The following is a 27,563-nucleotide window of genomic DNA, read 5'->3' on the forward strand; positions in this document are numbered from 1 at the left end:
TAGTTCCGCTTAGATGAGGGCGCTAACCCGTCGGAGTTCGGCCAACGCTCCGGCATCCCCACGAAAATTATCCATACAGCACAGATTATTGCAATTATATTGCAGCAACGTTGCAATGTTGCAAGTTGCAATGCAACATTATAAAGACATTGCAGAGATATAGGTGCACAAAATTCCAGCACACTTGTAGCAACATGACATTAATATTTCGGAAATATTGCATGTAATCCAAATTCTATAATTTATATATTGTAATATATATAAATTAACTACAACGTATTTTCATTAATAATTTATTTACATTTATATACTTGTATATGCAACATTAGTTTATGGTTGCAATAACAATGCATTATTGCAAATTCATAACATTGCAATATTTTGTTGCAATCTTCTAAAAAGCGGACATTTTAACATTGCTGCAATTCAACAGCAATGATGTAGCAACATTTTGCAGTGAATTTGCAATATTGCAATATTGCGGTGAAAGATTGTTGTAATGTTTTTGTATATTTATATTGAAAAGAATGTTGAAAAGAGTACATTCAAAATCAATTAAATCGAAGAATAAAATTAGATACAAAAAAGCGAATTTTGAGCTTTAAAATGATATATAAAACGTATACAAAAATAAAGATTTTTATTGAAAAAGAAAGTTTTAAAAAGTTTATATTTCAAAATCAGATATTTTGTATAGAACAATCTAATATAAAATATTTATAACTGTTAAACATTTATTATTGTTAACAGATGTAGTTTATGTGTAAGTGTAATAAATATTGTAAAATATATCAGTGGCTTATCGCTCTTATTCGTAATGCGCGTAATTTTAATAGCCAGGAAACCAGTAGATATGGCAGTAATTATGAGTATTTGAAAGATAATATATAATCAATATTTTTTTTTCTAATATATTTACATATAGGAAGATAATCATATTATGTGACAAAGTAGTTATCGAATACGTTGTTATATTAATATTGTATTCAAAAGATTCAGAAAATCTACAATTGCACATAAATAATAACAATAATAATCACGCAGCGCGCGCTTGTGTTGTCTAGTAAATTTAAAAAATAAAAAGTAAAAACATAATAATAATAAAAATAATAATAAAAAATATTAATAGAAAGTAATACATTTTTTGTTAGAAATATTTTAATGAAATCAAATAATCATCGAATCCTCAAGTATATGCGATTTAGCCAAACGCGTCTATTTTATTTATGTAATGAAGTTTTGAAGCGAACTTTATTTACGTATTTATTTACTGATTTAACAATATATCGATATATGGATTTTATCTGAGCGGCAATTTTCATTTTTCTGTAATTATTTTTATTTCTTTTGTTTGTATTTTGTAGAGAAAAATATTTTATATGTCGTCATATTTATCTTTGCAGTGTTTTCTGCTTATACATGTTTGTCATGTTTTAATAATCTTATCAGGTGCATATAAAAAGTAGAGGGGAAGATTTCTATCGTATTTCTTAATGCTAATGATATAATTACTTCATGCTATGTCATGAGAACATGAGAACATGAGATCATGAGAACAACATCATTAGTGTCGTGGATAATACAATAGAACACTGCGAGCCACTCGTACAATCAAGACACTGTGCAATCAATGTGCTCCTTTTAACGTCACGACATTACTCAAAAGTAAAAAGTAGTTACTGGTAAGCATTACATCCTGAAAATAGAAATAAGTTTAGTTCTTTTGTAATGAGTCATCAGTAAGGATCTGTGCACGACCCTTTGTTCCAAGAGTATGTTTTTCGGTCACAATATTTATGAATGTATTATGTGTGAACTTGTGTAAACGTCTTATTTACTGCGAAATGACTCGTTTATTCTGTATTTTATTATATCGCACACTAGCATTTATTAAATATTATTTTCTATTATACAATATTATACTAGCAATAATATTTTATTAACATTAGTACATAAAATTTTTAAGTTAAACTCGCCTCTTTAAAATGTTATTTTTATAATATTATTCAAATGATATCTAAATAGATCTCTCATTAAAAATATCAACTATGTCTGGTTTCTGAGCTGCCCTAACAGCGCATGCGTATTTTTGAGGCTCAGAAATCACACATCATAATGATATTTCAGATGACAATTTTTGCGTGCAAAATTTGCGCGTTTTATGCATATAAACTGTGTTTGCCTGAGTTTTGCATGTGGAATATGTTTAGTCGTACATATTGCATGCAAATGATTAGCTTATGTATTATTTGATACATCAGCAAATCATGTGCAAATGGATATCAAATTGCCAAAAATATGCCAGTGATGTAATAATGCGTGCAATATGCTTGCTGAATGTGCTCATCTTGCATGCTTATAACGAGATGAAATCGTGCGCAAAGTGTGCTAGTATTTGCTATCACTATGACGACGTACTAGGATAAAGTGTTGCTTGCGCAGTATGAGCCGCTTTTGTATGCAATGACTATATAGGTATTTGTGCGTAAAATGTTTTCTGAGATCTTTCATAAAAAATCAAACTGATATCACTTAACATGATATCAAAAAGATAACCCACTAAAAAATCATTGCTACAACGTTATTATTGTTGTCAAGTATGTAGTTTTACTTAACATTGTATGCAACATCATTATGAAGAAAGTTTGACATCGATTTAGAGGTTTCGGTTATGTTGAAATTAACGCTTTTAAAATATTTTATTAATATTTTGAAAGCAATGTGTTATTAAATAATAGTTTTAAAACATTTATAAAACATTAGCTAAAATATTTAAAAAAAAATTTATTAATAATATTTTAAACATATTTATAAAACATTATATCATAACGTTTAGAAAATTTACATAAAATCAACATTTTAAAATGTTGATTAAATATTTATTACTTACTGAGAACAATTTCAAGAAGTCTCTCAAATGAGATCTCTTAAAAAAATCTCTTGCAAGAGAACGATCGGAAGTGTCCCTCACCGATTTTAATAAGCCTTGAATATGTTGTAAAACATTGAGAAATATTAGATCCGTATTTTTTTAGCGGCGTATCTCAACGTTTAGGAGATAAAACACCCCGTCGAAACGGTAAAAGATATAAAAAAATGTTTCAAATAAAAGTTTTAAGGTTTTTAATGTTCTTTAAAACATTGTAATCAAATTTTTCAAAAATGTCAAATGTTTCCTCCCTTTCTAATTTGATTGGAAAGGGGTAATTGATTTGTAAAAATCAATTATTCTTTTCCAATACATTAGCAGAAACATTATCGAGCGTAACTGAATTCAACTGAATTTCTTAAAGTATCCCATTACCACAAATATATAACCCCACTTGTCCTAATCGATAGCTCTAATGGTACTTTCTTACTCTAACAAACATTTAATTTTATATAAATCTAAATTGTAAGAAGGCGTGAAGAGCTAAACGCGGATGTTGTTATGGAAACAAATCGTGCACAAGGCACATATTACTCTTGGTGTACTAACCAAGACTTTGAAAATTGAAATAATCTCTTACTTGAGATTTCATTTCAAAAACCTCTTGATCCCCCTATCGAAATAAATAATTAAATACGAGAGAAAAATATAGATCCGAAAGTCGCTGAAAGGGTCTGAATAGCTCAGTTGGAAGAGCAGTCGTCCGGCAAGCGAAAGGTCTCGGGTTCGATTCCCGATTCAGCGATTTTCGGATCTATATTTTTCTCTTGCATTCATTTATTTATTTTCCGTAGGGGGGTTAAAAGGGGTATTGAAATTAAAATCTCAAATATGAGATTATTTCATATTTAAAATCTTGGCCGTGTCCAAGTAAAATTTGGTGCCTTGTGCACCGGTATTTAATTCTAACAAAAAAATTATTTAGTTTCGTTAGGATAACGCATTGTCATCCGCGATTTGGCTCTTGTTGCCCGTCTTATACGTTAAATTTATAAAAAATTAAGGTTAATGTTTCGACTAAAACTGGCTTAAATTACAATTTTTTCTTTATTACTTATAAATACTACGTTTCGACCATTGGATTTTGATCCTTATTAAGTGCTACAAGTAACACAATATCATTGATTAATGATATTGTATTACTTGTAGCACTTGATAAGGATCAAAATCCAATAGTCGAAACATAGTGTTTATAACTAATAAAGAAAAATGTGTAATTTAAGTCAGTTTTGATCGAAACAAATATCAATAATTCAATAAAATAAGATATTAAATACAGTTTAAAAATTTAATTGTTTAATAATAAATTCAAAATCAGGGCAACTAAGTAAGTAGATAATTATATACTTTTAATTATAATCAATGAAAATGCAAAGTGTGATTAAAGATTTCATTAATTAGTACAATATATTTTATACAACGTATAATATAAATGAAAATTTCTCATAAATTCAAAATTGCGCAAAACAAATTTAAGGTCAATAATAACTTGACGAGTCTGCGTCACATTAAAAATTACTGTGACAAACAAAAGAAACACTAAACGATTATTGTTAAATTGCTATATCACAATACTAACAAATCCTTCAATGTTCAAGCACTCGAAACGAAAATCTAGTTAGTTTTTAGTTGTGATTTGACACATTGATCAAAAATCATTTTTATTACTGTTAATAATTGCTGTTTAATAGTGGTCATTTTATACCTAGCATCAAAAATTCCATCATCTTTGGCAAAATGGCTACGAACAAATCGAGGGTAAATATAAAAATGCATTAGATAATTTATCTTTTTATAAAATAGTTAAATAAAAATCCACTATCAACGTAGCATGATATTGATTACAAATATAAAACACAAATTTGCTACTAAAGTTTGCAAAGGCTCGTATTGTGTTTTTTTAATAACTAGATTTATCTATTATTTGTAGACTTTTATTGTGGAAGACAATGTTTATAAAGGATGTCTATAATGTTTTGTTTTTTAGTCCTTTTGTCAAAACTAATTGTCAATAAAACTCAAACACAAAATATAAAACTTTTCCGTTACCAAACGTCTGAAGAAAGTTATAATGTCTCTTTGTACTATTCTCAGATCTAACAGATTCTTATTTGATGTTATCTCAAACGCACGAAACGAAAATCAAGTCTTTAGTTGTGATTGGACACATTGACCAAACAACATTTCTTGCTGTTTAATTGTGTTTATTTTATACCAGCATCTAAACTCCATCATCTGGCAAAATGGCTACGAACGATTCAAGAGTAAATATAAAAACGCATAATTAATTAAATAATAATTTAATTTTTTACATAATATTTAAATAAAAATACACTGTCAACGTAGCGTAATATACATTACAAATATATAATAAAAGACAAATTTGCTACAAAAGCTTACAAAGGCTTGTAAGTATTGTGTCTTTTTTAAAATAACTACATTTATCTATTTTATTTTTAGACTTTTATTATGGAAGACAATGTTTATAAAGGAGAAATAACATCTATGCCTAACTATAAGTCTATTGGAGAAATGATATGGAATAAGATTAAAAGTCATGGAAACAAAATCGCACACGTAAGTCGATACTTATACATGATATAACAAATATCCGACATTTTAGGAAAAAATAAATTTGCGAGCTTATAAGTAACAAATAAATTTTTCAATAAGTGAGAAAAATAATTAAAAAAACATTTTTTAATTGTATAATATTTATGGAAAAATATTAATGATTATAAGAGAATAATAGGTTCTGTGTATTATTAATCATTCTTCTATCAATATGTTTATAAGATACACAACATAAATCTGTGCTAATAAAGTTCTCAAAAACAATTGAACGTATATGAAATAATAAACTAATATATTAATTGAACATGAGATGCAAAGCTAAGAACAATAAAAAAAACATAAAATGTTAGTGTTTCAAAATGATAAGAGTATGCATTCTTTATTACTATATATATTATTAATTGTTCATCAAAAAATTCCTTAATCAACAAAAATACTATGTTGAAATACTATGCGGACAGAAAAACAAAGTGATAAAAATAATATAATTAAAATACAGTATCTGACTAATAACAATCACACGCAAAAAATAGCAAACAGAAAATTATCTTCAAAAATTAATAAAACATAAAAAGTAGGCCAAATAAACGAGCCAAAATAATTTAGATGTAAGAATAATTAAAAATTATTTATTCATAATATAAATGTAGACGTTTCGACCTTACTAGGTCTTTATCAATACAATTAACCGCAAGTATAAAATTATAAAATATAATAAAAAAATGTAAACATAATCTCGCAAGCTAAAGACAAAACTTTGATTATCATTAGATTTAATTACAATGGTTGAAACAATTATTCTTAGATGTCTTATGTTTAAGACCATCTCTCAAATAAATGCACGGAGTCCAAATTCGTCGTTGGAACAGCGCAAACAGTCTGTTCCGGCATCTTCACGAGATGAGTCCCATTTATTCAAGCCCTTTTTTCCCACAAAATAGATAAATTAAAAGGATTCCAATGAAGAACACTCCAAAAAATATAAATTAGCAATAACTTACATATTGATGTTTTGTGTTGGTTGTTGCGACTCAGCAATATCAAGGAATAATATGCGTCATTATTATATCAAAGCCTGTTTATATAGTCAATAGTGTTGTCAATAGTTAAAGGTTAATTTTTTTATTAAAAAAGTGTGTCAGATAATTTTTCTAAAATGTCAAAATAACAGCTTTTAAGAGATTCGATGTCTTTCTTTAAATTTATACTATTTTTATGTTCTTTTATGTATAACATTTCAGAAATAAATATTTTATTATAGTTGATTTCATGATCTAATATTTTGATTCCATGGTAAAAATTTGCATACAGTTATAAACGTTTTGTAAATCTAAACAACTGGATTAAAACACCTAAAGACAAGAATGATGACTCCAACAATTCAAATGTTGTATATAAAATCAATTGCAGAGACTGTAAAGCAACTTATATTGGACAAACAAAAAGACAATTACGTACCAGACTTAACGAACATAAAAACAATTTTAAATTAGACTTTGCAAGACATTTAGTGATTTCTGAACATATTTTAAATAATAAGCACACTTTTGACTGGGAAGGGACTGAAATATTAGATCATGAAATCAACTATAATAAAATATTTATTTCTGAAATGTTATACATAAAAAAACATAAAAATAGTATAAATTTAAAGAAAGACATCGAATCTCTTGAAAGCTGTTATTTTGACATTTTAGAAAAATTATCTTAAACATTTTTTTAATAAAAAAATTAACCTTTAACTATTGACAACACTATTGACTATATAAACAGGCTTTGATATAATAATGACGCATATTATTCCTTGATATTGCTGAGTCGCAACAACCAACACAAAACATCAATATGTAAGTTATTGCTAATTTATAATTTTCGGAGTGTTCTTCATTGGAATTCTTTTAATATATCTATTTTGTGGGAAAAAAAGGGCTTGAATAAATGGGACTCATCTCGTGAAGATGCCGGAACAGACTGTTCGCGCTGTTTCAACGACGAATTTGGACTCCGTGCATTTATTTGAGAGATGGTCTTAAACATAAGACATCTAAGAATAATTGTTTCAACCATTGTAATTAAATCTAATGATAATCAAAGTTTTGTCTTTAGCTTGCGAGATTATGTTTAAATTTCTTTATTATATTTTATAATTTTATACTTGCGGTTAATTGTATTGATAAAGACCTAGTAAGGTCGAAACGTCTATATTTATATTATGAATAAATAATTTTTAATTATCTTTACATCAAAATTATTTTGGCTCGTTTATTTGGCCTACTTTTTATGTTTTATTAATTTTAAATTTTGCACGAACGTTGATTTGTATTTTTATTATCTTCAAAAACATTTATAAATATGACAAGCATATATATCGTAAATTAGATAAAATAATAAATTAAAAAATAAATATAGAGAAAAGAGAACTAATTGAATGCTTATTAATGAAAGCCTAGAAAACAGAACGCGAGCAGTTATTATCTTTAAAGAATTTTTTAAATTATTCAGATATGTGTATGTTTTAATTATTCAGATATATACATTTTTCGGTATCTATCTCCAATAACTGTTGATTAATTCTATTGATCCTGTTGATAAATTATTACGTGTTATACAAAAAATAGATAACATTACAAATATAATCATTAAAATATAATCAAATATAATCGATAAAAATATGTAATGTAATGTCAATGTAAAAATCATGCATTTCGTTTTTCAATTAATTCTATAAAGTTCAAAAATATAAACACATAAATTTTGCATACATACAGTTTCTTATGCACAATCTTATATCTCAAATCACACACATTTTATCTTGTCATATTATTTTGTTAATTTTGACTTAACGAAAACAAAACAGAATCAAACAATTTAAATTTTATTTATATAACAAAACTTTATTGAAAATTATTTTCTCACTTATGTTTTTTATGATTTTTTAATTAGCCCAATACTATTTTTTATTTAAATTGTATTATTTATATTTATATTATATTATATTATTGTCATATATATATATGTATATTCCTTCTACCTTGCAATAACTATTAAATTGTCGACCCTTGCAATGACAGCTTCTATAGATAACACAAGCGCTCGCTTATCATTTCTAACATAATTCAATATAACAATTGATTAATGTTTATAAATAACTTTTAACAATTTTACAAAAATAACTCGAAATAAAACGGGCTATGTAAGTCGACGCAAACGTTTGCGCGTTAGACAGCGGAAATTAATTTTTTCGCTGGTTTATAATTATGCACGAGGCACGAAATTTGTTTAGCACATTGCTAAGAATATTTAGGAATAAATCTCAATTAAAGATTTTTATTCCTAGGTTTCTTTCTGACCCCTCTTATAGTGATGTAGACGACAAATTTTACAAAATATATTTTACAAAAAATAAAAGTAAGCATATTGATTTTTATGTGCATTTATTGCAAACAAAATAAAAAAGTAAAAAGTTATAACTTTAAAAATTAATAATTATTAATTTTCACCATTATACATATAGATATTTCATAACAGATTAATTAATTTTATATTATAAATATTTATTTTTTTAAACTGCTTGTATCAAGCATAATTTTTTAATAGCTTTATTTACATATTGATGTTTACAGACTCGTCAAATTTTTTTTTTTTTTTTTTTAAGCTGAATGTGTATGTAATATTTCTGTGAGAAAAAACTTATATCTATTATTAAAAATGAGAAGTACAATTTTCAATGTAAAATTGCCAGCAATTATGAAGCGTACTAACTAATTATACATTCACAATTATCGCAAATTTGTTAAATTATAACTTTTCTCTTTTCTACTTTGTTTACAATAAGTGCGGGCACATAAAAATCAATATGTTTAGTTTTATTTTGTGTAAAGTTGTTAGAAGTTATTTATAAACATTAATTAATTGTGAATTATATTAGAAACTATAAGCGTGCGTTTGTGTTGTCTAGCTGCTGTAATCGCGAGTAAATAATTTGACAGTTCATCAAAATAAAATTACATACAATTATTTCGTAAAACCGGGCAATAGTACGCGCGAAGCATTAATGAATCACCACTGATACAATGTATTTTTTTACTAAAATTTGTTTTTAAAATTTGTTTTTAAAATTTGTTTTTAGAATTTGTTTTTAAAATTTGTTTTTAAAATTTGTTTTTAAAATTTGTTTTTAAAATTTGTTTTTAAAATTTGTTTTTAAAATTTGTTTTTAAAATTTGTTTTTAAAATGTTTTTAAAATTTGTTTTTAAAATTTATTTTTAAAATTTGTTTTTAACTTTGTTGATAATATTAAATCAAGATGAGACATATAATTATAATATTTAGTTCGTGAAAAAATAACATTTATCTGTAATGTATCACTACCATATCAGTACCGTGTCAATGACATCCGTGACCTATCAGTGATGGTTATTTACATCCGCGCAGTTCAGTCAGTTTGAATCAGTAATTTTGAGATTACTCACAATCAGTTTATATATACGGACGATGAATTGGCAATAATTCCTATAATTTTGTATGAAGAGAAAAGAAGTGAGTTAGAAAGAGGTGTCCATATAACTTTTTCGGATGTGATAAATTGTGCAGTACAGAATATTATCGCACTAAATCAGTTAATTAATTCATAAGCCTAAAAAATATCTATATGAATATAGGCATAAACTTACAGAAGTCTTTTCATGCCAAGTAAGTTTGTTTTTAAGTTTAAAAAAGTCGTAAATTTGAATGCAATTAATAAGATATTTCTGAATCACCCAATGTCTTTTTTTAATTATAACGAAAAAGAATATAGAATAAAACGTACGCGTTTGGTGGTTTTGAAATATTCTGTAAAATGGTAATAAAATTATAGCTGGACGCATGCACTGAAATAGAAGTTACTTATGCGGAGTTACAAAATAAAATCGTAAGATGCGCTTTATGGCTACAAGAACGAGGAATCAAATCTAACGATATTATCAGTGTGTGCACAAATAATCATCTCAATTCTATCGTGCCCTGCTTAGCGGCGATTTATATTAACGCAATCTTCAATCCATGGAACGAAAACATGGATTTGCGTAAGTTTTCCCGCGTTAACGTAGTTTTACATATAATTACTACGTTATTGTTCATTAATAGTCAGAAAGACATAATTCTAACAATAATACATATAATTTTCTCTATTTTAACTTAATTATATTTCTTATTTATATTTCATAATATTTATTTTATTATTATTAAAATTTTATTATGTATTATTATATAATATGTATATTATTATATTTTTTTATTATAATTATATTTATAATTATATTTGCTTTGAATTAATTAGATTCTATATATTATATTATTTAGTTGTATATAATGACATTGGTTATTATATTTTTTATTATGTTTTTTTATTATAATTATTATTATATTTTTATTTATTATTATTATACTATTTATTTTATTTAGTCTCTTTTATTTTACAGTCTGTTTTATTTCATATACTCTCTTTATTAATTGTGCGCTTTTTGTCATTAGACAACACGCTGCACGTTATGCAGCTCACTACTCCGAAAGTAATATTCTGCAGCAAGAAATCCGTAAATGTTATCCTGAGTGCAATAAAAAAATTTAACTACAATCCTACGGTTGTGGTTTTCGGTGATCATCCCGACATCATTAAGTTTTCCGATATTTTGCGTACGCACAGCAACGCAGAAGTGGAGAATTTCCAGTATGTCGATCACGATGACATGAAAAAAACAATGTGCATCATGCACTCATCAGGTACCACGGGGCCACCAAAAGGAGTTGAATTATCCAATTATTCATTGTTACGGTTCAGCGATGATAAGAACGTAGACTTAATCGATGGAGTCGCAATTTGGTCCTCAACAATTTATTGGATAACAGGGGTAATGATGAACTTCATGGCGATCGTTCAAGGCGCCAAAGTGATCATTTATCCAGAATTCGACGAAGAAATGTTATGTTTATTAATCAAAAAATACAAGGTAAGAAAGAAAAAAAGATAAACATTTATTCGAGCTTGAAGTATTTTCAAATCAACACAAATCAAGATCTAAAACTTTTAAAATTGAAAGCATTGTTTCCAAAATACCAAGTTGTTAAGAATTATGGTTAAGAGTTAACAGTTTATGGTATATATTTACCACCCTATATATTTGTACAAGTATTCTTTTATAAAAATAGGTTATTCGTTTAAGCAAAATTTGAAGTTTTCAATATTATGTAAAATCTCTCTTAATTTCTTTTAAAAAAAGTATTTATTAAATTATTATTTCCTGTTAATAAATTTAAATTATATAAACAAAAAATATCAAATATACATATATCTTTTTTGCGTGCATAATAATATATTTATTATTTAAGTATACAAATAAAACACTTTTATAATAAACTTAGTAAAATTAATTTCGACGTAACTAGCAATTTTATTCAATAAATTCACGACGTTTCGACCATTTGATTGTGGTCCTTATCAAGTGAGAATTCTATCAATTAAATGCGATTAACACAACATAAAACCGATCTTATTTAAAATTAATAGTTAAAAGAGGAACACTTCTCATCTCCATGATGTTTCGTCAACGACTCCTGAGTCGTTTTTATGTTGTGTTAATCGCATTTAATTGATAGAATTCTCGCTTGATAAGGACCACAATCAAATGGTCATTAATTATTTCACAGCTCATTACATATCATTATTACATCATAGATTACAAAATTAAACGTTTATTTAAAAAAACTACAGAAATCTGATGTTCGGGATTAGGCTCTTTAATGACTAATTCGAACGATCAGCCGTAATTTAATTATTTTGCTAAGACAATTTGCTCTATAATTATATATTTTTTTATAAAGTCAATTATATAAAAATTGCTATATGTTATAACATTATTAGAATCAATAATATTAAAATTTAAGTTAAAATTTGTTTAATGACAAAATATATTATACATTATATGTATATTAAAATTAAAATAATGCTAAAACTTTTCTGCATACTTGGGTATATCAATTAATACATGAATTTTACATTTTTGTATATAATAATATAATACAAATATTTAAAATAATATAAAATAATATAATACATATTTTACATTTTTGTATATAATATTATAATACAAATATACATATTTTACATTTTTGTATATAACAATATAATACAAATGTACAGGGTATTTCCGATACATACACATCATTATGTCGGGTTGCCTAGTTGCTTACCGACAAGAGCATGCTTTATAAGAAAAGGAAGAAATTGACTTTATTATTCTATACATACAATCAACACTTGTGAAATTAGATAATATAGATAAAATATATATTTAATAATAATAGATAAAATAATATAAGTAAAATTTAATAACAAGTTGAAAATGAAAAACGATGAACTGGTTATGATTTATTCTGCAGCTACGTTTCGACTCTCAATTTAACTTGGATCCTCTTCAGACTAAATACATAAAATAATAAAAATAAAAAAAGAAATATTTTTTCTAAATAACAAATAGTACAATTGTTGTATTTATATCTTCAAATAAAAAGAAAAAATAAAACATGGTTGTTACTATACCGTTTAAATTATAGAAATTATAAAAGAGATACATGGCAGTTATTCTCAAGGATCGAATTTAAAAAATTAATGTCTAAAAGTACACCAGAAATACAATTAAACATTTTTTTTAATAAAAATTAAAAGGACCATATCACAGTCAAACAAAAAATAAGAAAGGATAGTAAAAATAATCGACCAAAACTAGCGTATATTTCGTTTATTAAACTCACTACGTTATTTAATTATATAACTTGACGATCCTTCGGCGTGACATGTTGACTATTTCTCGTACTTTCAATTGTTTGACTTTTATATAATTATAGTTTAATAATTATCGACAGTATTACTAATATAAAGATTTAATTTAATGATATATATTGTAATTTTAGTTTATTGTTTCAATTTTTGTCATATATTGAATTGCGTATGTTAATAATTATATATTTTATTATTAGTGTTCACTTGAAAAGGACCACAACCACATGGTCGAAAAATTGAATTGCGTATGTTAATAATTATATATTTTATTATTAGTGTTTACTTGAAAAGGACCACAACCACATGGTCGAAACGTAGTGAGTTTAATAAACGAAATATACGCTAGTTTTGGTCAATTATTTCTACTATCCTATTTTAATAACTAGTGACAAGGATTAATAATTTGGGAATTATTAAAAAGTAAGAAAATTATTAAGGTCTTTTATTTACATATATTAGAATTAAGAGGACCCAAGTTGAGGGTCGAAACGTAGCTGCGGAATAAAGATTATCATAACTGGCCAGTTCGTCGTTTTTCAGTCTCATCTTGTTATTATCACCACTGTCTTGTCTTTCATTATCTTGTTAAAATTTAATAATTAAATTTTATTAAAATTTTACTAAAAAATATTTTTTAAATTTATCTTTAATATAATTTATCTTTAATATAATTTTTATCTGTAAATATAATAAGTCATAAAATTAATCTATAAATATAATAAGTCATATAATAAATTTATTATATGATTTATTATATTTATTATATAAATTTATTATATGACATATATTTAATATAAATTTATTATATGATTTATTATATTTATAGTTAAAAATTATATTAAAGATAAATTAAAAAATATTTTTTAAATAAAATTTTAGATTATTAAATTTTACTTATGTATTTTTATCTATATTATTAAATATATATTTTATCTATATTATCCAATTTCACAAGTGTTCACTGTATGTATAGAGTGATAAAGTCGACTTCTTCTTTTTCTCATAAAGCATGGCCCTGTCGGTAAGCAGATAGGCAACCCGATATAATGATGTGTATGTATCGGCACAACCTAACCTCGTCAGTGGTATCGGAAACACCCTGTATAAATCTTTTATATGATCTCTTATGTGATAAACTTTTTTTTTAATTTTATGCTATTTAGATAACTATGGCTTTCCTAAGCACCAGTATGATCAATCGGTTGCTTATATCAAATAACGTAAAAAAATTTTCATTATCGTCTTTAAAAACCATAATCTTTGGCGGTTCAAGACTCAAGCTGAAAGTACACGCAGAAATAAGACATATGTTATCACATGTACAAGTATTACAAGGTTTTGGTAAGTTATCATTTTAATATCAATATATATAATATATAAATTTAAAGTAGGAACGATATATTAAATTCGACCCAAACTAGCCAAAGAAAATTTTTATTTTATTTCCACAACGTTTCGACCATCTGTTTTTGGTCCTTTTCAAGTGAGAAATTTCTTAATAAAAACGCAGTTAGTTGACATTGTTGTTATTATTAAACTACTTTAAAATAAATTTAAAGCATTAAAAATAAGCTGTAAAAATCTAATTAGTGAAATCAGAAACTTAAATTACTAACAATTATGTCACTAGTGTCATCTAGTGCTCGAATTTTAAAAATGTAAAAGTTTTGAAAAATAATTCAAATGTATTTTCTTCATATTCATTTATTTTGCTATTTTTTGTTTATATTTCTTTTCCTTTTACATGGTAAAAAATCCACACCGATAAAAGCATTTTTGGGCGCATACTCAAAATTTAACAAATATTTTAACTTTGTTAGAGTGTGTTTATTTAAACAAGAATCATTTGTATAGTACATTTTGTTTCGTTTATACCATAAAATGTTTAAAATTACACTATTTCACATTGTTTTTTAAAGAAATATATCGATATACATAAAAGTCAAATACCACTCACTGACTCACTCATTCATCACGAAACCTCAAGAACCACAAAATCTAAGAAGCTGAAATTTGGAAGGTATATTGTTTTTATAACGTAGGCACCCACTAAGAAAGGATTTTTGGAAATTCCATCCCTAAGTCAAAAAGTAGGAGTGAATTTTTTTATGAGAATACTTATTACATCTCAAAAACCGAAGATGTTATAGACGTGAAAATTGGTATTTAGAATCTTCTTTTAAAAAAAGAAAGACGTGTTTTATACTATTTTCCGAAATGTATTCTTATATTTTTGAATTAGTTTGGAAGTAATAGTTCATTGGCTCTAAATCATAATATCTTCATAGACACGTAGTTGATCCAGATATTAAAAAGTATCCGCAAAAACACTGGTTTTTTCGCCCGATTGGTGGACTTCGTGAATCAAATCGAATTGTGGTCTAAATGATAGCTTATATAATAATGATATATTAATTCAGGAAAAATTTTAAGTTGAGCATAGGAACGGTTCGGTTGTACCTGAAACACGAACATTTTGTTAACAAGCCGTAGCGAAGCACGAGTATTTTGCCCAGCTCGTACATGTATAAATAAAATAAAAAAGAGACAAAATATCTACAATACTAACAATATATTTAATGAAAACGTAATCATTTATATACGTTTCAAGGAATGACAGAACTTGGTGGATTTGGAACATTACAAAAATTGAATCATAAGAATGGATCTTGCGGAACAGTAGTTCAGAATGTACAAATGAAAATCGTTGACCGAGAAAACGGAAAGGCTTTTGGACCAAATCGCTTGGGAGAATTGTACATAAAGACGGAAAACAAAATGAAGGGCTATTACAAAAATCTTGAAGCAACTAAAAATACCGTTGATGAACAAGGTAAAAAATATATACATATAATTATCTTCAAATTAGGATCCTTTTTCCCTGTTTCCCAAGTGATTTTGAGTCTAATGTAATCAAGATTATGATCCTGATTAACTTCCAAAACCTTTTAAAAATTGCTTATTATATATTAAAAAATTACATAAATATAATGATTCATGTAAATCAATATTCGATTAAAATGAATTGATAAAATATAATATTAATATTGCTTAAGTGAAAATGTGTCACTGATTGAAACAGTGACAAGAATTTATCAAAGATCAGAAAGTATTTAAACTTTAGTAAAACATTTTTCTCGACTGTTTTATATTTCAGTAATTATGACAGTAAGATTTCACTGAAAAATCAGCCACTCAATAATTGGATTTCTCTTATAAAAAGAAATAGTAAAGTCCCTCTCCGATTTTGAAGAGCTTAAGATATGTTGTACTCTAGGTCTAAATCAGAAACATTTATTTTATTGCATTATATTATACATATACAGGGTGTAGGGTAGAGCAAGGCTAGTTGAGCAACTTTTTCTTTGAACTCTTATAAAATTTATTTATTTGTAATATGATTATAAAAATGATACCAAAACAGGGGTTCAACATTTAAATTCTTAATTATATATGCAAAAGTTTTAAATATATGTCCAGAACAAAAATAATACATCTTAAATGAAGAGTGTCAGAGTGGTCCATTGTTCCCCACTAGCCGAATAAGTTGAGTCAGCAGTGGGGCCAGTTGAACAAAGAGATGAAAAACAGAAAATATTCAAAATAAATAATAATATTATTATAAAACTTTGATGGTTTCTTTTTACTTAACCATTAATTAAACTAATCATTAATAAGTTATTATGAATAGTTTTTTTTATTAAAAAATTATGAATCTCTGTCAATTAATGCATACAAATATCTTGGATTTATTTAAAATGCAAAAGTGACTCTGTTAGTCTTTCGTAAGTACATATGCATCTTAAAATAGATAAATAACAGCAAAATTAACATATGACACATTAAAGTCACACACACTATTAGTATGGAATAAATTGAACAATGCGTCCCAATTAATTCCACTCACGTGCTTTTCAAAATATATCCTTGTAACTTAAAAACTACTTAAAAGTATACTATTTCTATAATAGTATTAAAGAATATAATAATAAAAAATATTAAAATTATTTACTTCAAGTTTGTTATTGTTTTCTCTTCAGACCAAATATAATATCAAACAAAAATTTAACTTTGACTATATAATATATAAATGTATAAACTGTGACTATATATATATAAATGTATAAACTGTGTTTGCCTTTGCACTGAGTAATTTATCACAACTAAATGACTCGCGAGAAGAACTTTGCTATGCTATGCTACGTTCTTACTTGTGCAAATTTATTTCTGAACTACGAATGTCGAGCATTAAACAAAATCCAACTTGCCCCTATGCTCATCTAGCCTCGCTCTATCCTACCAGAAAGATGGATACCCCGAATTAACTTGAAGGGATGATATTTCTGAAAAAAATATTTCAGACAAAAGTTGTATGGCTTTAAGGAGAACATAAGATAATGACAAAGATTTAGAGAATTGTTTGGAGGTGACATGAAGATTATCTCAATTTCTTAAATTGAAACTACTATTTTTCATTGAAGATTCTTGTAGATTATCTCGAGAGCTTTTCAAAACACTATAATACACTATTTTTCTCTTAAATACTTTTTATATAAAATTCGCTTTGTATTTGTATTTAAAGAGGACTTATGTTTAATTCTTTTTTGTCACCTTTTATTGTAATTCATTATTATATATATATAAACATTAGATTAAAGAATATTATTTTTATATATGACTTCACTTTCAAACATAATTTGAATTTTTATATTTACTGCTCTTAACAGCCTTTTATCAAATTTATTATAATTTAATAAGAGCCTTGACTTACTACGATTTAACTTTTTATAAAATTTGAAGATAATAATATTTTTACGTAAAATATAAAATATCTTATAAAATATTGGGTTTTTAGTAGTGTAAAGAAAACAGATAATAGTTTAAAAAAAAATATGTAATTAAGCAACATGCAGCTGCGTATTTTTTTTTAAGCAACTATGTGTACATTTTTTTTATATCAATTGATTAGTCTCATTATTCTGTACATAAAGTGTTAAGTTAAGCTTACCGAAAACTGAATATATTACAAGATTTTACATTTTATTGTCAAAAAATTGTTAATTTCGAAACTTATACAACTACAATAAGTACTTAAGAGAAAAATACTTTATTATAGTATTTTGGAAAGTTCTCGAGATAAACTACAAGAATATAAAATGAAAAATAGTCGGTTCCATTTAAGAAATTGAAGGTGACCTTCATGTAATCTTCAAATGAATATCCAAGGTCAAATCTTTGCCATTATTTTTTGTCTCCTTTGAAGTCAAAGAACTTTAGTCTAAAATATTTTTTTCCAAAACATCATACATATCAACATATACTATAAAATTACATTAATAAGATACAACAAAATATCAAATAATAATAATAATATCACATAATATATTGTATTATAAAAATAAACTCAATTTTTTTAGGATGGCTGCATTCAGGTGACATCAGTTATTTCGATGAAGATGGAGAACTCTTTATTGTCGATAGAATAAAGGAGCTTATAAAATACAGAGGATATCAAATCTCACCTGGAGAAATTGAGGATGTCTTACTATCGCATCCAGCAGTATCGGAAGTTGCAGTAACAGCAATTCCTCATCCAATAGACGATGAACATTGTGTTGCTTTCGTAGTCAAGAAGCCAGGAGTCGAGGTACAATTTTGTTACAAATTTAATAAGACTGCAGAGAAAGTGTTCACAAAATAGAACTCTATAAGAAATTCAGAATTTAAAAATAACATCATAATGTTAAGAATATTTCGAGGGCGGTTTCTTTAAATTTTTATAGTCAAATTATTAACAACTGTGACTAGTTATTTTAACAAATTATTTTCTATCACAGAGTATAAAATCAACTATGTTATTTTATAATGATCAAATTGCATATGTGTAGGTAACGGAACAAGAATTAATAGACTTGGTGACCAACAACATGATGGATCAATATAAGCTTCGTGGTGGAGTGATATTTGTAAATGCGTTACCACATACAAATACAGGAAAAATTTCAAAGAAAGAATTAAAAGTTTTAGCTGCGAAACTACTTTTGATGTAAAAAAGGTAATTATAAATATATTTTTTACAATTATATTTATAATCACATATTTATAATTTATATAAGCTTTTTATATAACTGGGCATCTAAACATTGTTTCAGATACTTCCAAATAGATGAATAAAAATAAACTATATATGCATATATTATATACGAGGAGGGGCAAAAGTTCCCTGACGGCAAAATGTCTAAAAAAAATCTTGATTTGGAAAATGTTTCAAACGAAAAGAGTACGGCTTAAAAAAATATATTAGCCGATGATATCTTTTTGACTTTGGGATATCCTTGAAAGATGCAGTCTAGATCTCTATAAGATCTATATAAAAATCTTAAATAGAAACATCTATTTTTTGTTTCATATTCTTTTAGCTAAATCTTGACTTCACCTACAAGAATTTGTAATGAAAAATAGACATTTCTATTTAAGATTTTTATGTTGACCTTGACCGGTCTTTTCAAGGTCATCACAAAATCAAATAGATATTATCAGCTAATAGATATTTTTAAACCATACTCTTTGAAATACTTGTTTGAAAAGATATATAACGACAATAAAAATGAAATAGAGATACACAACAAAGTGGTATTATCTATTTTTTAATCACTCAAGGAAATAGAATGCATCTGAAGAAAAGTTAATCTATTTGAAAAAGCACATTATGACTTAAAAATATACATATATTTCTCAAGATTATAATTATTAATATATCTTTTTTAGGATAGGATAGTAGAAATAATCGACCAAACTAGCGTATATTTCATTTATTAAACTCACTACGTTTTGACCATGTGATTGTGGTCCTTTTCAAGTAAACAAATATATATCATTAAATTAAATCTTCATATTAGTAATACTGTTGATAATTATTAAACTATAAATTATATAAAAAAGTCAAACGATTGAAAATACGAGAAATAGTCAACATGTCACGCAGAAGGATTGTCAAGTTATATATATAATCTCTAAAAACTCACCTTTAAAAAAAGGTAAAAAAAGGCGACCAGTTAAGGGCACGCCATTAACAAAAATTATCCATTGCAAACCCATGTAGAATCCTATCCTATTGCAAACCCATGTAGAATCCTATGAAAAATTAATCATTGCAAACCCATGTAGAATCCTAGGCAAAATTAACCATTGCAAACCCATGTAGAATCGTACCCATTGCAAACCTATGTAGAATCCTATGAAAAATTAACCATTGCAAACTCATGTAGAATCCTATGAAAAATTAACCATTGCAAACCCATGTAGAATTGTATTAAAAATTATCCATTGCAAACTTATGTAGAATCCTACATTGCAAACCCATGTACAATAGAATTGTATGAAAAATTATCGATTATAAACCCATGTACAATCGTAACAAAAGTAATGAAATAAAAAAAAAATTGCGCCAAGTGAAAGTAGAAACTTGTACCAGTGGAAAATTAAAGTTGCAGACATATATAGAGTCGTATAATGAATCAGTAAAAATTTAAATTTGCAAATGTAGAATCGTACCATAAAAAAACTTATCTTTTAAAAAAAAAGATAAACAAGATGCCAAGTCCATGCGCCATGTGAAAAAGAAATAAAAAAATTTTAGTTAAAAAAACTGGGAGCGCTGCTAAATAATATTCTAACAATATTAAAATTAAATTGTTACTTTTAAACTCATTACAGTTAAAATATGTTTTGTGTTTAAATTAATTAATGTTACTTTAAGGTGCATTGTAATTTTGAAACTTAGCAGCGCGCCCAGTTTTTTTAACTAAAATTTTTTTATTTCTTTTTCACATGGCGCATAGACTTGGCATCTTGTTTATCTTTTTTTTTAAAAGATAAGTTTTTTTATGGTACGATTCTACATTTGCAAATTTAAATTTTTACTGATTCATTATACGACTCTATATATGTCTGCAACTTTAATTTTCCACTGGTACAAGTTTCTACTTTCACTTGGCGCAATTTTTTTTTTATTTTATTACTTTTGTTACGATTGTACATGGGTTTATAATCGATAATTTTTCATACAATTCTATTGTACATGGGTTTGCAATGGATAATTTTTAATACAATTTTACATGGGTTTGCAATGGTTAATTTTTCATAGGATTCTACATGAGTTTGCAATGGTTAATTTTTCATAGGATTCTACATAGGTTTGCAATGGGTACGATTCTACATGGGTTTGCAATGGTTAATTTTGCCTAGGATTCTACGTGGGTTTGCAATGATTAATTTTTCATAGGATTCTACATAGGTTTGCAATGGATCATTTTTGTTAATGGCGTGCCCTTAACTGGTCGCCTTTTTTTACCTTTTTTTAAAGATGAGTTTTTAGAGATTATATCATTCATTTTTGTATATTTTTATGACCGGAATAGAACAATTATTAAACATGTTTATCTAAACTTCTTTGCTTAAAATGATGTGTACAATTATATCCTAGAATCCTGATCATTCCTCCTAAAGCACCCTATTTATATAAATTTACCCATATGTGTGTGTGTGTGTGTGTGTGTGTGTGTGTGTACTAATGTCGAGCATTTTTTATACATTTTCTATTAAATTTAGATAAAAGTTGCAGGATTTCGAAAAAGAAAAAGTTGACACAGACTTTTTCCTAAACGGCGATTTTCAAGGTTATTTAAAAGTCACTTATATTTTCAAAATAGAATTACCTTAATTTTTCTCATATAAATCGATTTCTCGCAATATTTACTATAAAAAGTTGTAAAGGTATAATTTTTACATAATCTTACATAAACTTCGAAATATTACAAATATTTTATTTTATGAAATATTTCAGTTTATGTAAAATTATGTTAACTATCTTTTAAATTATTCACTTTTAGCCATCTTACCCTTACAACCTTTTATAGTGAATATTGCAACAAATTGGTTTATATATATAATATATATATAACATCAGTTATTATTAATTGATGTTTACATTTATTTTGGCTTCCGGTTCCGGTAAGAGAGTGAGTGACAGGTGTGTGAAAGCGTGGCAGGTATTTGTGAGGAAAGAGTGAGAAAAGGGGTGAGGTGAATAGGAGATAAGAGGTGAGAGGGTGTAGAAAAAAGAGGAGGAGAGATTGAAGGGATAGGAGAGGATAAAGGGGTAAGGAGTTAGAAAGGAGAAAGTAGGAAAAGGTGAGACACGTGGACACGTAGACACGTGGAAGAAAGAGAGTAGAGGAGAGTAGGTGTAGGGAGTAGGTGCAGTAAAGTAAAAAGATAGGGAATTCACTAGGTAATTCACTAGCGAGTTGGAGCGAGTTGGAGCATAGAGTAGGTGAATCGAAGAAAGAAAGCGATAAGAGGGAAATGATTAATGAAGAGAATATTAGAGATAGGAGGATAGAGATCAAGAGATAGGATGTTAGAGGAAGGGGGAAAAAAGGGAGATGAGGAAGAAATAAAAAAGAAGGCAGGGAGGCCGAGAAGAGTAGAGGAGTTAGGGAAGGAGAGGAGGAGCAGTATGGGATGTATAGAGGATTTTTTGAAAAGGAAAAGAGAAGAAGGGGGAGAGGAGGATAAGGAAGAAAAGGAAAGAAGCCTAAGAAGGAGCAAGAAGACAGAAAGGCTGAATAGAGAGGTAGGGAGGATAGAAAAGGAGGAGTTAAGGAGAATGATGGAAGAGATAGGGGAGAAGATAACAGAGAAGTTAGGCGAGGAAATGAGAAAATTGAAGATAGAAATTTGGAAAAAGGAGGGGGAATGGAGAGAAGAAAGAAGAGAATTGAGAAAAGAGATAGAGAGCCTGGAGAAGAGAGTTATAGATTTGGAAGCAAGAGTAGAGGAAAGAGGAAGAAAGGAGGTAAGAGAAAGAGAGGGGGGCGAAGGAGGGAGTAAGGGGATAAACGAGACATAGGAAAGAAATTAGAATGGAAGGAAAGAGAAGAGAGAAGAAACAACATAATAATAAAAAGAATGGAGAAAGGGAAGGAAGGTGTAAAGGAAAGAGTAGAGAAATTAATGAAAGAGATAGGAGCGAAAGCAGAGATAGAATGGATAAGGATGTTGAAAGGAAAGGAGGGAAAGGAAGGTGAAATGATGGTAGTAAAACTAGGAAGTGGAAAACAGAAAAGACAGGTAATGGAGAGAAAGAAGATATTAAGAGGAAAGAGGGTGAGAATAGAAGATGATTTAACATGGGAAGAGAGAAAGATAAAATGGAGACTAATGGAGATCGCGGAGATAGAAAGGAGGAAAGGAAACAATGTATGGACGAGCTATGGAAGGATAAAAATCAATGATGTATGGTGGAGATGGGAAGAGGAGGAAGGTGTGCTAAAAAATTGGAAAGGAGAAATTAGAGAAGGTATAGAGAAAATGAGGGGGGAAGAAGGGGGTATGAAGACAGGAATGAGGAAAAAAAGGGATAGAAGAAGGGAGAAGAGAAGAAAGGAGGAAAGGAGGAGGGGAGAACAATAGTAAGAAGAGAAAGGAGGAAGGAGAAAGGGGGACGGAGGAAGGAAGGAGAAAGGAACAGGAGAGAAAGGAAAAAGGAGGGGAAGTAAGAGAAGAATGGAAGATAGGTTTTTGGAATGTGGCAGGGCTGAAGAATAAGGAAGAAAAGTTCTGGAAGGAAATAGAAGATTGGGAGGTGGTGGTGATGATGGAAACATGGATAGAGGAAAGGGGGTGGGAGGCGATTAAAAGGAGGTTACCGAAAGGATATAGATGGGAGAAGCAAGCAGCAAAGAAGAGAAAGAAGAAAGGAAGACCGATGGGGGGAATGATCATGGGGGTAAGGGAGGAGAGGGGGAAGATAAAAGTATCAGGAATGGGAGAAAAGGCGGAGGGAATAATGATGGCGGATTTAGAAGTAGGAAGAGAGAAGTGGAGGGTAATAGGCGTATACATCATGGAAAGGAAATTGGAGGAAATGAAGGAATGGATGGAAGAGAAAGAAGAAAATAAATGGACGATTTTGGGAGGAGATTTCAACGCAAGGACAGGTAGAAAGGGGGGGGGGGTGATAGGAGGGGAGGAGGAAGAAGAAAGAAGATCAAAGGACAAGAAAGTTAATGAGGAAGGGAAGAAGTTGATAAAAGAGTTGGAAGAGGTGGGATGGGGAATTTTTAACGGAGGGATAAGAGGGGATAGGAAGGGGGAGTACACATATACAGGAGGAAGAGGGGAATCGGTAATAGATTACGTGGTGGGAGAGGATAGAGTAAAAGAAAGGATAAAGAGAATGGAGGTGGGAGATAACATAGAATCGGACCATCACCCATTGATTGTAACGCTAGAAAGAAGAGGAGGAGCTGAAAAGGGAAAAAGGGGGGAGGGAAAAGGAATAAGAAAAAGAGGGAGATGGACAAAGAAGGGAGGAGAAAGAATAAGAGAGGAAATAGAGTGGGGAGGATTGAAGAGGAGCTAGAGGAAAAAATAGGAAGAATAGAAGAGGAATTGAGAGAAGGAGAAAAAGAGAGTGGAGAAGGGAAAAGGAAAGGGTGGTGGGACGAAGAATGTGAGAAGAAGAGGAAAGAAGTGAGGAAAAAGTTAAGGGAATGGAGGAAAAAAGGAGGAGGAGGAGAAGGATATAGAAAAGTAAGGGCGGAATATAAGCTAATGTGTAAAGGAAAAAGGGAGGAGGAGAGGCTAAGATGGTACAAGGAGGCGATAGAGGCAAGAACGGAAGGAGAGGTATGGAAGATTATTAACAGGGAAAGGAAAAAGAGAGAAGGGGTGAATGAGGAGATAAAGGCGGAGGAATGGAAGGAATACGTTATGGATTTATTGGGAGGGATAGAGGTAAAAGTGGTAAGAGGAGGAAAAGAAAAAAGGGAGAGGGATGAGGAGCAGGAGATAAGCAGGGAGGAAGTGAAGAGGATGCTGGGAAAACTGAAGAAAGGAAAAGCACAGCGGGGGAGGATGGGATACCAAGTGAGGTATGGAAATATGGAGGGGAGAGGGTAGAAGAGTGGGTATGGGAAATGTGCAACAGAGTATGGAGAGGAGAAGGATGGCCGGAGAGGTGGAAAGAAGGGATAATAGTGCCACTGTTGAAAAAGGGAACGGGGAATAAAGTGGAAAACTATCGAGGAGTAACATTGATGCCAACGCTATACAAGATATACGTGGGAATTTTAACTGAAAGGTTAAAGGAAGAAATGGAGGGGAAGAATATGATACCGGAGAGTCAGACAGGTTTTAGGAAGGGAATGGGGGGTGATGGATAGTATCTATGTGTTGAACTATCTGGTGAATAAGAGGGTAAACAAGAAGGGGGGAAAGATAGTCGCGGCATTTATGGACCTGAAGGCGGCGTTTGATTCGGTAGATAGGGAGGTGTTAATGGAGGCAATGAAGAGGAGGGGAGTGAGGGAGGGATTAAGGAGTAGGATAGAAGAGGTGTACAGTAAGGTAAGAGTGGGGAAGGAGGAGGGAGAAAATTTTTGGACGGCAAGGGGGGTGAGGCAAGGTTGCCCAATGAGTCCGCACTTATTCAGTTTGCTGATAGCGGATATAGAGGAAGTGCTAAGAAAAGGAGGTTGGGGGGGGGGTGAAACTGGGAGGGGAAAAGGTGCATTGTTTGGCGTACGCAGATGATATGGTACTGTTGGCGGAGGATGAAGAAGGAATGATACATATGTTGGGGAAAATGGAAAGTTATATGGACAAGAAAAGGTTAGAGGTGAATGTGGATAAGACAAAGGTAATGAGGTTTAAAAAGGGAGGAGGAAGAATGAAGAGAGTGGAGTGGAGATGGAAAGGAAAAAGGTTAGAGGAAGTGAAAGAATTCACATATTTAGGGTATAAGCTACAGAGGAACGGGGGGCAGGAGGCGCAGGTAAAGAACAGAGTTAGGAAAGCAGGAGCGGTGATAAGACAGGTGTGGGGAATGGGAAAGAGAAGGTTTACTGGATGAAAAGAGTATGGCTAATGGAAAGGTTGGTGGGGACGGTGTTGGAATATGGGGCGGAAATATGGGGATGGAAGGAGAGGAGAGAGGTGGAGGCAATGCAGGAGCGATGGATTAGGTGGACGTTAGGAGTAGACTGGTGCACGCCGGGGTATATGGTAAGAGAGGAGATAGGAAAAGACAAATTTAGGATAAGGGCAGGAAGGAGGGCGGTAGGGTATGAGAGGAAGTTGGAGGAAGGAAGGGGAGGAAGTTTAGCGAGGAAATGTTTTGAGGATATGAAAGAGAGGATAAGGGGAGGAAAGGAAAGAACGATGTGGGAGGAAGAGAGGGGGAAATTCTGGGAAGAAAGAGGAATAGAAGGGAAAGAGATGGAGGAAAAAAGGGGAAGGGGAGAGGAAGTATATGAGGGGTGGGAACAGAAAGACAGGGAAAGGCAGAAGGAGGAAAGATGGGAGAGGATAAGAGAGTCGAGATATAATAGATGGTATGGGGAATGGAAGGAGGAGGGTTTACCGGAATACCTGAGAAAGGGATGGGGGGAAAGTAGATGGAGAAGGATAGTCAGGTTCAGAATGAACAATGAGATGAGAGGGGCGAGATACTGGGAAGAAGAGGGGAAAAGAAGGTGTAGGTTATGCAGGGATAGAAAATGAAACATGGGAGCATGTGATAGGAGAATGTGGGGGAGAAGGGGGGAAGGGAAACTGGTGGGAAAGAATGAAGGAAATACTGCAGGAAGGAGGAGAAGGGGAAGGATGGATGAGAGAAATAGAGAAAAAGAGGGAAGAGGGGAGAACGGAAGAAAGGAGGGAAGGAGGGGAAAAGGAGGAAGGAAGTATGAGGAGGAGAATGAGTGAGGTATGAATGAGGTGGTGGAGAATGTATGGGGAATCGGAAGCCGAAGCGAAGCGATAGGTAGGGACGGCTCTTTCTCTCTCTAAAGTAGTAGATAAGTAGGTTAAGGTAGAATTAAGTTATTTGTAAATTAGATGTAAGAGTAGAGATTAAGAGTAGATATAAGTAAGATTGTAAGAGTTTGTAAGGTTGGGGAACGCTCCTTCAAAAGCGCCTTCAATCCCTTAGGGGACGAATAAAGAATTGAATTGAATTGAATATACGTTACATGTAAACATGCTTAAGTATATAACATTTATATACTGTGTTTGCTGGATAGGTATTAAATATCACAAAATTACGTTATTATAATACATCATTCCAGCAAACACAGTAATAAATGTTATATACTTAAGCATGTTACATGTAACGTATATGTTAGTTGTAATTTCCCACTCATAGATGATAGGAATAGCCGCGTTCAAAGTCA

At 29.5% G+C, this 27,563-nt stretch overlaps 1 protein-coding gene and 1 long non-coding RNA gene across 5 annotated transcripts; one reads left to right on the forward strand and one right to left on the reverse strand.

Annotated features, from left to right (window-relative positions):
* The first annotated feature begins 1,503 nt into the window (after positions 1–1,503).
* LOC114931317 (luciferin 4-monooxygenase-like) lies at positions 1,504–21,785 on the forward strand. Of its 4 annotated transcripts, none has more exons than XM_029303296.2 (11): positions 1,504–1,682; positions 4,639–4,687; positions 5,024–5,193; positions 5,390–5,506; positions 10,363–10,570; positions 11,019–11,494; positions 14,487–14,664; positions 15,935–16,156; positions 18,741–18,970; positions 19,212–19,378; positions 19,476–21,785. In XM_029303296.2, exons 3-10 carry the CDS (start codon positions 5,173–5,175, stop codon positions 19,371–19,373), a joined length of 1,614 nt encoding a protein of 537 aa, XP_029159129.2. In that variant the 5' UTR covers positions 1,504–1,682; positions 4,639–4,687; positions 5,024–5,172; the 3' UTR covers positions 19,374–19,378; positions 19,476–21,785. The 4 variants fall into 4 exon arrangements, with proteins under 4 accessions (XP_029159129.2, XP_085344333.1, XP_085344332.1 ...); XM_085488207.1 differs by having other exon boundaries at positions 5,148–5,193; XM_085488206.1 differs by lacking the exon at positions 4,639–4,687.
* Positions 6,105–6,555, reverse strand: LOC146720634 (uncharacterized). Its single transcript, XR_014926001.1, has 2 exons — positions 6,505–6,555; positions 6,105–6,425 (listed from the first exon to the last, which is right to left on the reverse strand). It is a non-coding gene; the product is annotated as an uncharacterized LOC146720634 (long non-coding RNA).
* Positions 21,786–27,563: the final 5,778 nt, after the last annotated feature.

The sequence above is a fragment of the Nylanderia fulva genome, unplaced genomic scaffold (assembly GCF_048542155.1).
Source record: "Nylanderia fulva isolate GAGA-0341 unplaced genomic scaffold, ASM4854215v1 Scaffold65, whole genome shotgun sequence".
NCBI classification, from domain to species: Eukaryota; Metazoa; Arthropoda; class Insecta; order Hymenoptera; family Formicidae; genus Nylanderia; species Nylanderia fulva.

What these genes read in the sequence shown, in the direction of transcription:
- LOC114931317 (XM_029303296.2), top strand. Translation starts at nt 5,173, where the DNA reads ATGGCTACGAACGATTCAAGA. An exon ending in GAACGAAAACATGGATTTGC is followed by an intron (nt 10,571 to 11,018) that starts GTAAGTTTTCCC and finishes TTTTGTCATTAG; the next exon opens with ACAACACGCTGCACGTTATG. An exon ending in AAATACCGTTGATGAACAAG is followed by an intron (nt 16,157 to 18,740) that starts GTAAAAAATATA and finishes CAATTTTTTTAG; the next exon opens with GATGGCTGCATTCAGGTGAC.